Source organism: Antrostomus carolinensis, unplaced genomic scaffold (genome assembly GCF_000700745.2).
Source record: "Antrostomus carolinensis isolate BGI_N321 unplaced genomic scaffold, ASM70074v2 scaffold44083, whole genome shotgun sequence".
In the NCBI taxonomy this organism is placed as follows: domain Eukaryota; kingdom Metazoa; phylum Chordata; class Aves; order Caprimulgiformes; family Caprimulgidae; genus Antrostomus; species Antrostomus carolinensis.
The window spans coordinates 16,278-28,613 of NW_010305270.1; the positions used below are offsets into that span (position 1 = coordinate 16,278).

Here is a 12,336-nt window from a genome sequence, read left to right on the forward strand (position 1 = left end):
CTTTCCCTCCTCCTCCCAAGGCTCCCTCCACATCAGGACAGAATCCAACTATATAATTGAAGTTAGGGAAAGCCTTGATTTATTTAATTTCATCATAAATCTGTTTTTCATCAAAAAAAGTATTTTTGGGTAAAATACTGCAAGCTGCTCTACCCTTGAAAGCTCAGTCAGGGAACACGCTGAGACAGTAGGCTCAGCCTAAGTGATGTTATTGCAGTCTGTGGTACCTTTTAGACCTGAAGCTAAGCATGTGCTGAAGACTGAGGGGTTTGTTTTTTGTTTGTTTTTTTTCAAAGAAAACTGCATGAATTCAACCTCTTTAGAAATTCAAGTTTGAATTCTCCAAAGGATTGTGTTCAGATATCTCAGTAGCTTCCAGTATTAGCTAGAATTTCCTGCTTGCAAAATTCTGCTTTAATGATATTAAGATTTGAATTCCAGAAACTTACTCAACTGTACAGAACACTTCATGGAGCGTATGCTAAGATATTAGAAGTAATGCACACAAGGAAGAGGCTTCTTGGAACCTTTTTCAGAGTGGCCTTTTATGGACAAGTAAGTATATACAGTGGCTCACCAGCTACTGCTCAGCAGGCATCCTGGCCCCAAAGGCTGCTGCTTTGTCAGAGCTGAAGCTGAAAAGCTTGCTCTCTCCTCTGGTGCATCCACTGGCACGTCTGCATGAGCGTTTTGGTATTGCACCCTTGAGGTGAGGGTTTGTGTCTCTCTCCAGGAGCACCTGATTTACTATAAAGTTTATGATTTTGCCGGTGGGCTTTTCATAAAACAACTCAGCAGTTAGGAAATGGTTTAGTGGGTTCAGAAAACACCAGGGGAGGTTATGTAATTATAGTTATTGTAAGTTACACAAACACAATTTAGTGTGTTAGTATATAACCAGTAACAGTATATAAGCATAGTATATAAACAGTAGTAACAGACATTTTCTTCTACAGACAATTGCTGCTCCCTTCTAGATTTTAGTAGAGTAAAAAGTTACCAAAGATGCTGGAGGCAAAATTTATATCAGTATTGGTTATATACTTGTAGAGAAAGATGATATTTTTTGTTAGCTGTGATAGTTGGCAAAATGGACACAATCTGGAGCTCAGATTCCCAAGAAGGAGCCTGATCTTATATCTGATTAAGTCTTCTGAGCCTGAAAAGGTTGCAATTTTTTTTTTCCCATTAAAATGTGTTACCACTCATCTCCCTTGTGTCTCTGAACTATCTGCTTCAGCCTGTGGACACATGAGATGGGGGAGATGCAGGTCCCCTTTTTAGAAAATGCTATGTAAATAATATTAGCCCTGCCTTTCCTGGTTCCTTCTTTTAGAGGAGATGATGAATACCTCTGAAACCATCCTCGATTTGTGCCTTTGAGGACCACAGTCATTACACACACAACGTATCTCAGCAATGACTTTTGCTGCAGTGAACATACATTTTATTTTTGTCCTCATCTTCAACTTTGTATCTGTAAAAAGTAAATACGGTTAGGAACAGATAAAAGGAAACAACAGCTAGCTTGGTTTTCTAGAAGCTGTGGAAATAACTGGATCAATCCCTAAATTAAGCTATGTAACGTATCATCCTGACAACCAGTACTTGATCCAGTTATGCACTTAGAGCTTTGCTGGCTTTTTGTATCAGCTACACAGAGATAGTTTGAACACTCTGTCACAACTTATGACAGGAACAGCTTGCCAAAACATGAAGCTTTCATGCTGTTTCCACTACAGGGAGGACTGGTGATGCAAGGAGAACCCTTAATGCAATTCTATCTCTATTTACAGCAAATACACTGAGTTCCACTTCCCTGAATACAAGAGGAATCAAAGCAGAGAAAACACATTTCTTTATTTATTGCTTTAAGTCCCTTTCAGCCTACACAAAATCCTTCTCTTTAGACTGTTCATGTGGCTCTGCTGTCAGGGCTTCTTCAATATTCTTTCTGCTCCTTCTCTGTGCCTTATTTTTGTGTTTTTTTTCTCCTGCTTGCTTCTTTCCAACCTTCCTAAAAGTCAGCTGCTGGCCAGACTCTTCTTCCATATTGTTTAGATTTCTCACTGGTCATATTCAAACCTTTGTGTTCAGCAATGTCACAGCAATCTGTTGGTTGAGGAATTTTGTGGGTTTTTACACAATTTTTGAAGGAACCTATTAAACAAGCCAAGTTCAGTCAGACTTTATGCAAGCCATAGCCTTCTAAACCTTCTTGACTTTCTGAAATGTTAGTAGAAAGTTGCTTTCAAAGTAGCAAATCTAAAATAAAGTTTTCCAGGTGAAGAAACCCAGCTATTCCTCACTGCTTGTTTGTAATTAATGCTAGACGTTCTTTGAAGAAGAAGATGGGAAGGAATACATCTATAAGGAACCCAAACTGACTGGCCTCTCGGAGATCTCCTTCAGACTTCTTAAACTTTATGGAGAAAAATTTGGGTCGGAGACCGTAAAAATTATCCAGGATTCTAACAAGGTAGAGTTAAACTGCATGAACAAGCTAACAAAATGCTGTTAGCAGTGAACATCAGGGCCACATACTAGAGAGGGCACTGATGACTGACCAAAATACTGATTGTCTACTGTTCAGGGCCTGGGACTGCACTGCTCTAAGCATGGTGCAGATGGAGCACAGAAGGATGAGCTTTGCTCTATGGAGCTGAAGATGGGAGATGACAGAGCTTCCATTCTTTCTGCCAGTAGGAATGGAGGAGCGAGCCCTGTCTTCTGCCCTCTTACAAGCACCTTCCTTCCAGCTGCCAGTTGCATCCTCATGCTCCTGTGTGGACATGTTGCACAGCTTGACAAATTGTGGTGCTGGTCTGGCTCCTAGGTGGAAATAAATGAATTGGCAATTAGGAATGGGATGTTGCAATCCACATCTTACTGAGCCCTGCTGTTGGGAGGCATTACAAGCCAGCACAGAGGAGCAGGTGATTGGAAGCAGAGTTACTTGTTGCTTTGACACTGCAGGTCTAAAAGAAAATCTTTTGTGGCCTTGCAGCCATGTAGCTCCTTCCTTTTCCTATGGGCTATCCGTTTATGCACCCTGCAAGGGCTGTTCACACCCTTAGGCTGCAACCATGGGCATGTCTAGGTTGCTAAAGATAATGCTGGTGATGCCAAAGCATGCCGTGTGCAAGCTTGCAGATTTGCATGCCACAGCAGAATACCATGTGAGTGGCCTGGAAGCAATATGGTCATAGTAGAAGGCCTGAGTAACTCAGGCATGTGCTGCGTTGTTAGATAAGGTGATAGGGCTCCCTGTTCCAGATGCAGCTTCTTTGGCACTCGATGAGGTATTTCTTGTGCCACACCTCCTTGTCTAGCGTGTCTGCCAGCGGATGGTCTAGACATCACATCTGAGGTCGAAGGGAGAGTTTTGTATGTCATTCATCTGCATGCAGTAGGGCTGGGTCAGCAGGGAATCAGTTGAAATCAGAGCACAGTAGATAAATCAACCAATTATAAGTTCAGTTATTAACCTTTGTTCTTCTAGTGACTAACGCTCTTATTTCCCAGGTCAACATTAAAGACCTTGATCCTAAGTATGCCCATATTCAAGTAACTTATGTGAAGCCCTATTTTGAAGACAAAGAAATCTCTGAAAGAAAGACTGAATTTGAAAGAAATCATAACATCAACAAATTTGTATTTGAAACTCCTTACACGTTATCTGGAAAAAAGCACGGCAGTGTGGAAGAGCAGTGTAAAAAAAGGACCATTCTAACTAGTAAGTCGAAGCATCTGAACATGAGACAGTATGTATCAGCAACTATCTTTAGACTATTTTAGCTCATAAAAATATCCCCAAAGAGTCAGAAATTCTCTCAGCTACTTAATCAGAATTGCGATACAATATTCTGGCTGGGAGGGGGGATTTACCTTATAATTCTATGTGCAAATTTTTACAAATTAATAAATCATGCTGGTAAATTATAGCCTCATTTGGGATTTCACACACGCAGAGTAAAACCCTGAAGGGCAAGAATCTGCCTGTATGTGTTCTATGAAGAGTACTCCTATTTGCTGCGTGACTTCCAATCTATAAACTTCCTTTGCTCTTTCTGCTAGCTTTGAACTCCTTTCCATATGTGAAGAAGAGAATTCCAGTCAATTATGAGCATCAAGTTAATTTAAAACCAATTGATGTTGCTACTGATGAAATAAAAGACAAGACAGCGGAGCTGCAAAAGCTCTGCTCTGCTGGTGATGTTGACATGATCCAGCTGCAGCTCAAATTGCAAGGCTGTGTTTCTGTGCAGGTAAGACTTGATGTCCGTTCAAAATCACATTTATATACACATCTCACAGCGAATAATCTTTTCGTGATGCAACAGATTTACTTTCCAGAAATCATTAACTACCTCGTTTGCCGCACTGCAGCCATCAGCCTGCCAGCGCAGCTCGCCCTGGCGCGTACAGTGGTGCGTTAGCAGGTGCCTCGAGGTTATTAGTATTTTTTGCAGTGATGTTTACAGTGTCAGGTCCAAGTGTAATTGTACATTAGCTGGCTATGGGTGAAGGGTTAAATATATTTCATTCTTGAAGACTGTACTGTAAATATCAGGCACAAATAGCCTTTTTGTGAGCCTAACTTCTCAAGCTGGCTAAATGACCTTAAGACTCAGACCATACTGCTTTTTCCAAATGGCAATAAGAGGAAAGTATGAGGAAACATTGCATCTTTCTTTTTTATCTCCATTTAGCTTTTGGTCTTAAAAATCCTAGATAGAAAAACTAATACTCAAGTTTTGAAACTTCAAGTGCCTCTGGTGACATCAGTAATGCAGAGTTGGTGGCATTCAAATAATATGCTAATGGTTTTTGTAAAAAAAATTAATTTAAAAAAAATTATTGCCTTCATAACTGCCTTTAGCAACTCAACAGAAGTTCTAGCATAAATGATTTCTTGTTTCTTTGGTTCTAGGTTAATGCTGGCCCCTTGGCCTATGCCAGAGCTTTCCTAAGTGACAGCCAGTCCAGCAAATACCCTACTAAGAAGGTGAATGAGCTAAAAGAAATGTTCAGGTAGGATATCTAATGTAATAAAAACTCACCAGTTGGCTAGAACATGGTGCTTGCTTTCTTATATTTTTCTCTGTCTCCAAAATCAGCAGTTGCTGAATGCTCACATGTGCCTTATAGAGATCCAGGTCTCTCACAGGGTTGTGGGTGCTCAGACATATGTAAGAAACCAATGTAATGATATATATCAAGAGTTCCTAAACTCAGGCTGTGATCTCCATGGGGACATGTACCTGAATGCCTCCTTCAACAGTTTGTGTGGGTACTTGAGCTTATAGTGTGAAGAAAGTTTGTTTGAAAACCAGAGGTCTAATGGTCTTGTGTTCAGGTATCTTTCATATTGTGCACTGTTTCCTGATTTTTCCAAACGGATTTTTTAACTATATAATGATGAACTTGAAATGTTTTAAAGCAAATCCCTTTCCAGTTTATGGAGGATCGTAATTCTTGAAACTATATGACTTGCACAGGTATTTTTCTAACTCATGTCCTTTAGGGTAGATTTTACCTTCCACGTGAAAGTGTCCCCCAAAATATAATCAGGCAGCTCCTGCTTCACCTCAGGATGATGTGCTTTTAACACACTATTTTCTGGACCTCTTGGGAGCAATCATTTGCCCACCAGCTCCTGCTTTCATTTCTGGGTGCTCGTGACTCCCATTTCACCCATCGGTCACTATAGGGAAGGAGCAGCATTGGGGTCAATCCTATTTTCCTTCAGTGTATTGTGTAACCTAGCAAACCATGGAACAAATAAAGGAACAATCCCTGCAAACCTACCATGGATGGATGCAGAACAGAGGGAAGGCAGTTTTACTTTCCAGCCTTGCAGCGCAGCCAGAAGGACAAACACAATCTCTATTTCATGCAAAAAAAATCCCAGAAAATCCCAATCGCACTTGTATTTTCAGTATAGTCTATAAAAAAGGAGAAATATGCGTGTGAAATGAAGTGAGAAAAATGAGTAACAGTAACCAAGAAAACAATATTACAACTCCCCATGATCTAAATTTCTTTATGGAGGGTGTGTCTGCTGTTAGCAACTTGACTTCAAGCACATGTGCCACATCATGCACACCCAGATCTGTCAAGCCCTGTACATTTGATTTCTCCCTGTGCCTGATCATGGCCTCCCTCTTTTTCGTGACCATATGGGCAGCTGGTTGGGCTTATCTGGGATCTGCAAGCAGCATGTGGTCCTGCAGGTTGGGGTGAAGAGACCACTGTGTTGCACTGCAGGTGTGTGTGTCCTGTCTACTGAGGATCCAGGCTCAAAGCAGCTCCAGCAGAAAGCCCAATACCTGTGTTGAAGTCCCACTCCATTCCCTGATCCACTGTGCCAAGGATGCTCCTAGAATCTGACTTGTCCTAAACATTGGAAAAAAAGGGGAAAAAAATATATATTTGCCTCTCTGGTTGGTTGTTTGTTTTGGTAGAAGACTGGGCTATTGTAATGCCCAAAGTTCATTCCTTTCCTCCACAGGAAGTTCATACAAGCCTGTGGAATTGCTCTGGAGCTCAACGAGCGACTCATTAAGGAGGATCAAGTGGAGTACCATGAGGGGCTAAAATCAAACTTTCGGGATATGGTGAAAGAGCTTTCTGACATCATCCACGAACAGGCACGTACTGCATGGCAGGAGCCCACAGAGGCAGTTCTCTGTGCTTGAAACTAGCTAATGCTGAAAACTTGCTGAAAACTAATTGAAAACTTGATCACTCTTCATGTTATTTAGCTAAATATAAAAAGGCGAGTAACTGAACATGGGAAGTAAACGTTATACTTGGTGAATTCCTAAAACCAGTTTCTGTTGTTTGAAACACTCAGCCTGGTGTTGGCATACAGTGTGCTTCAGGGCGGAGTCTTCACTGACACATACCGTTAATTTCCTGGCTGCCAATGGTCATCAGAAATCCTGTGTCATGTTTTGCCTCATGTTTTCTATATCGTAAGAATCCTGTGATAAGTCACAGGTTGAAATGCCTTCCTTTTTTAAAATTTTTTCTTTAAAGAATGTTTTCTTTCAGCTTTGGCCTAATGCCAACACACTCTTTGTATGCACTGTTAGAATATTTGTGGTAATTTATCTGACCTATGTTTCAATGTTTTCTTGGATCTTTTTAGGAAAGTACATTTGAATAGTAGCATCAGAGAGGTGAGAGATTCAAAGAGCAGTTGCACATCTACCTAGTATTATGCTGTGAAATTAGATGAAAACTGACTTTCCGAAGCAATCTCTGTACCTCTGCTCTTTAAAAAGAAAGATCATTGTAAATTTATAGTATCAGGCACACAAGGTGAACAGTACAGACTGCATTGTGATTAATAGTACTTGAAATTTAGAAGAATGTTTTCAAAATCTCCCTGTTACTCTACATACAGTCCACGTGTGACTTAATTAAAATTGCAACATTTGAAGTTGCTAGAAATATATAGGCAAATCTCAATAAGTTGAGCAGTTGTTCAACCTAATGAAAAAATGGGCAAGCAGCAAAATAATAGAATGGCACCAGGCTGCTATTTGTAAGTTAGGTTTATTTACAATGAAATAATGCTTATAGGAATCTAACAGAGTCTTGTTATGGAAGAGTACGATATCATTTCAAGGAAACAGTCTCATGATGGGGCTGAATTTTGTTGTAGGAGTATAAGAGTGGATCTATTTGAGAATGACTGCTGCATCCCTCTTGCTTTTGTTAGATTTCCCTGCTATTCTGCTCATGGCCAGCATTTTCTTGTGTGCAAACTACTAATTTTGCACATTCAGCACACTCGTTTTTTTCATGTACATTCCCTACCATGTACACTCCACTGCTGAATTTTGTTCAGAGATGTTTGTTTGTTCATAGGAGTTACCACCTGCCTACCCTAAGCTGTTTGCAAGTGAACCTTTCCAAGACATTTAATTTGCATGCAGCTGCTGGAACTTTTGTGGTTTCTGAATTCTGCAATAGTCAAATCAAAACCAAATCACCCAGTTCTGCACCATCGCAGTACAATAGTTAAGATTATCTTAGAACAAAGAAGCATTGTTGAAGCACACTCCCTATTATTTTGATAGATTTACAAATCCACTGTCATATTGTCTTTGGTTAATGGGCAAAATATTACAACAACTGAAATGTCAAAGTGAAGGGCTCACAGGGAAGGATATACTTCTCACTTTCTTCTTGTATTAGATCAAAAGGCAGCTTAAAAGATCATGTTTACGAGCACTGTTCTTTATGGTTGTACAACATTACATAGATAACTGCTGACTTTGACTTTGTATTGCCATCAGATGACCTAAGTATCTAACAAACTTAATGGAACACATTTTCCTCTTCTGCAAAATTACTCAGTTAAATATTAAAAGAATATTACATTAATTTAGGGTTCTCATTGCAAATAACGTATGCTTTTCTAAATGTTGTCTGTGCTCCAAAAGAACACGGGCAGTGCACTTAGTCTGAGTTGGCAGGGCAGATGGGTAACTCGCTGGCTCAGCCTGTGACCTATCTACAGCTCTTTAACTTAGGGAAATATAAACACAAAAAAATTGATGAACTGTAGCTGAACAGCTACAGGAAGCCTTGGAGAGTGGTGGAAAACTGGATGTCCAGATGCTGTTTATGATAGCCAGTGATCTCAGTTTCACTAATGTAGGTTCAGGTCAACTAACTTGTTGACTGGTGAACCACGGGGTAAAAAAACACAGTCAGCTCTAGAGCAGCTCTACCAGTGCGAGTAGATCCGATGCTGTAAGACCATCCTTCAGGTTATAAAGTAGAAAATTTTGCCATATGGCGCAGGTTTAGTGAGTGTTTGCTGTATTTAGCTGCAGGTACTCCCCATGCTTACAAAACCAGCCATTAGAATCCTGTCACTGCTAAGATATAATAAAGAATTGTTATACAGGGAATTATTTCTTCCCCATATTGGGTAGTTGTAACTAAAACCTATCTGGTGATACACAGAACAGCGTATGTACAAATGCTACAGAAATTGCTAAATTATTCTTCTTTCTCATTTCTTTGTTACGCTGCCTTTGCGAAACAGCTTTGAAGACAAGGTTGGATATCTCTTTTGCATACCTTTTTAATCAGCTTAATTATTATAATGAGCTAATACTTCTACTGAATTTGTGACTATTTTGTTTTGTCTAGATCTACCATGAAGATACAATGCATTCACCATGGATGCACGACTCCTTGCATGTCTTCTGTGCAATCAGCGGAACATCTGGTGATGGAAGTTACTGTTCACTCAGACCCTCTGCTGAAATATAAACATATCAGTTATATTTTACAGAGCTTTCTCAGGAATACTTGGAACTGTACAAAGGATGTTTAAAAAAAAAATCCATGATGAGCAAAGATTCAGTTGTTTGTTTTTTCCCCAAAAGTTGCCATGCTTTCAGACAGGGTGCTTGCTTATTTTGCTGAGCAACATTGGAAGTGCCTGGACATTGCACCACTGTGCTTGTTTTCTACTATTTTTTTTTTGAAGCTAAAGGTATAACAGGACATGGAAAGGCAGTTATCTAAGTATGCATTGAATTGCTGAACTATGAATTGAAATGATAACGGTACTATGTAAAGTTGTACAATGGAATATAATAAAATGTAAAACTACTTTGTAAATAGAAGGAGCGTAGAGTATATAGAAATTAGCATTTTATCATATTTGCTGCTAAAAGCTTTGTTGGACAGGGAACATGAAGGAGAAATTGTAGTCACTAGTAAGAGACCTTCCTCTTCTGTAAAGTGACTTGGGGTCCAGATATCCCTATTGCACTTACACAATGAGAGTAAACTTGCCCTAGTCTGGAATAACCAAAACCTAATTCAGAAATTATAATTTTCATACAACCTCTGAGCAGGTAATTCTCAAGTAACCTCCATGAGAGCTGAGTTTACTGTAGCTGATTTCAATTTTGGCCAACCTTTCATGGCTGCAGGAGGGCGGATTGTACTCATTGAGGACAACCCCAGAGATCTGTCATTTGATACAAGTGTTTCTCATTACCACTCATGGTTTCACAGAAGTATAAACTCTGAGGACACCGTAAAGTGAATTGGGAATTATAAAGTGCTTTAATGCCTTTCAGAAAAATTCTAATTATCTGTGAGATGTGCTTTAAAAAAAAAAAAAAAAAAAAAAAAAAAGCAGTGTATCAAAATAACTCATACAAAACAGGTTTTTTTAACATCATATGACATGCATGTTCCCTCCTGTTAAACAGATCTGTTTTCTGAAAGCCCGTTATTTTTGTCCGACAGGTGGTTGGAGAAAACATATTTTCCAGAATTCTTTTATTCCTCCTTCCCTTCCCAAAAGCTTTAATACATTATCTCTGTCTCTTTTTAATATGACATTTTCAAATGCAGGAAGAAGAAAACAGACCAGTAATTGTTTTATCCAGCAACATTTTTAACATCCGTGTTTTTCAAAATCCCATCAATTGTAAATATGGTTCCAGTAGTTCATATGGGAAGGGTGGGGGGTTTTAAGGATATGTAACAAAATGCCATAATAAAAGTACTCTAGCTGGATATTTAGCTTGGCTATAGCGTCTATAAAATGTTATAAAATGTTAAGCTTCTAATTTCGTAATTAAAATTATCTTCAAGTAGTAATTGGACCACATTTCAAAATGTTCATTATGCATGATTCTAAATACCTAAAATTAATTTTCTTCTGAGAAAATAATGTTGTTATCCGTAAATTCACCCATTAGCTGTTGCAAGCAAAATACAGATGTGCCTACGTACCAAACAGACCACGTTTCTGCTTGTATGTGCTTTTATACCAGGCAGGCTCTAAATTTAGCTTAACAGAAAGAGGAAGAGAGACTGGTATGTTTAAATATGTTTAGTACCTTATTGATTTTCTTCTTCCAACAAATAATATTTAAAGGCAGATAGTAAGAGTTTTCCAAATTATTTTCCTAAAAGGTGATGAAGCTGTTTAATAGTGGATACATGAAAAGATTTTTTTTTTTAGTTAGTTAAACTCTAAATATCAGTACTAAAGGCATATCTTGAATAAAATGAGCAATGATGAGATGTGGACATCCAAAAGCTCTTGCACTGTAGCTCTTTTAAATACTACAGACAATTTAATAGCTTTCCGGAATTGCAGTGAAATCCTTTTTTTTTTTTTTAATGTCTTTAATGTTCTGAAATAACATTGTTGGGTCAGTTTTCAGTTGTTATTCCTAATCTTTGCTCCTTTGCTTAAATTCCAGTGAAATTCTTACTCTTTGGTTGTCTTTAATAGTTCAAGATGAATTTTTGTCTCAACTTCTCAATTTATTGTTGGTATTGGAGTTTCTTGTTATTTCAATTTAATATACGGGAAAACTGTCTCAGTAATTCAGCCAAAAAAAGTGTTTAATACCAGTCCAATTAGAATATATACAGTCAGTACAGTTCAGACTCCATGCTTAGATGCAGTTTTGATGAATAACAAAAAATGATCATGCCCTATGGATTTGCTTTCTGTCCTGCAGGTAAATAATTTGACTGGATTTTTAACAGAAAAATCTCAAAGGAAAATTTGTCCTTTTTAGATGGGTTATAAAAAGACTGGTAACAAACCAGCTTGTTTTTTCTTTACATTTTCACCAATCTAGAAATGATAGGGAGTGTTCATTAGATATTTTACAGCTGTATCTGTACAATGGTGCCAAGAAAGTGTTCACATTTTCTCTTCCTATCCTTTTCCAATGTAATTGTCCCAGTTTAAAGAAGTCTTCCAGATTTTTTTTCTTATGTCTGGTTCAAATAGCTTAATTCAGAGATATATCTGGGGAGCATACTATATATGTGCCTCTCTTATGTAGCTGGTACTCACACTGGGTACTTCCTATTTGCTGCCTTTTTTGGAAGAATATAAATGTTTATTGTTCATTAACACTCTTGGTTTTCTTATACTGCCTAAGGAATGGTGGGAGTTTTTTCATCTGTAAATATTAGTAGACATATTTCAAATTACAACCTGGCATGCACTCTTTCTATATATCAATACAGCTGTAGATGTACATTTTATATATACACCTCTAATTATTTTAGCTGCAAAACTGCTGTGTAACACACCAAGTCTTCAGAAGAGATGCATTGGTAATTTTGCAATCACTCAATTGTTTGCATTAAAGGAAAAGAAATAGGATCAAGTATCTGTCAATGAGGATTAAGAGCACTTTGGCTACTCTCAGTATCAGGACTGTTTTGGATAATGGTATGTGTTAGAGCCAGATTGTTTGCAAATAAAGCAACACAGGGTCTGCCAGCGCTTTGTGTACAAGAACATTCTTTTAGAGA

General features: G+C 38.4%; 1 protein-coding gene across 1 annotated transcript in view; it reads left to right on the forward strand.

The window, feature by feature from the left end:
- Positions 1-9,317, forward strand: part of LOC104522445 (dedicator of cytokinesis protein 11) — a gene marked incomplete at its 5' end in the record, with an annotated part of 25,274 nt that extends 15,957 nt beyond the window's left edge. Inside the window, 7 exons of the mRNA XM_029084213.1 lie at positions 442-555; positions 2,333-2,479; positions 3,526-3,736; positions 4,078-4,268; positions 4,934-5,034; positions 6,515-6,653; positions 9,178-9,317. Of these exons, the coding sequence (XP_028940046.1) occupies positions 442-555; positions 2,333-2,479; positions 3,526-3,736; positions 4,078-4,268; positions 4,934-5,034; positions 6,515-6,653; positions 9,178-9,300 (1,026 nt within the window). The remainder of the gene's footprint in view (positions 1-441; positions 556-2,332; positions 2,480-3,525; positions 3,737-4,077; positions 4,269-4,933; positions 5,035-6,514; positions 6,654-9,177) is intronic.
- Positions 9,318-12,336: the final 3,019 nt, after the last annotated feature.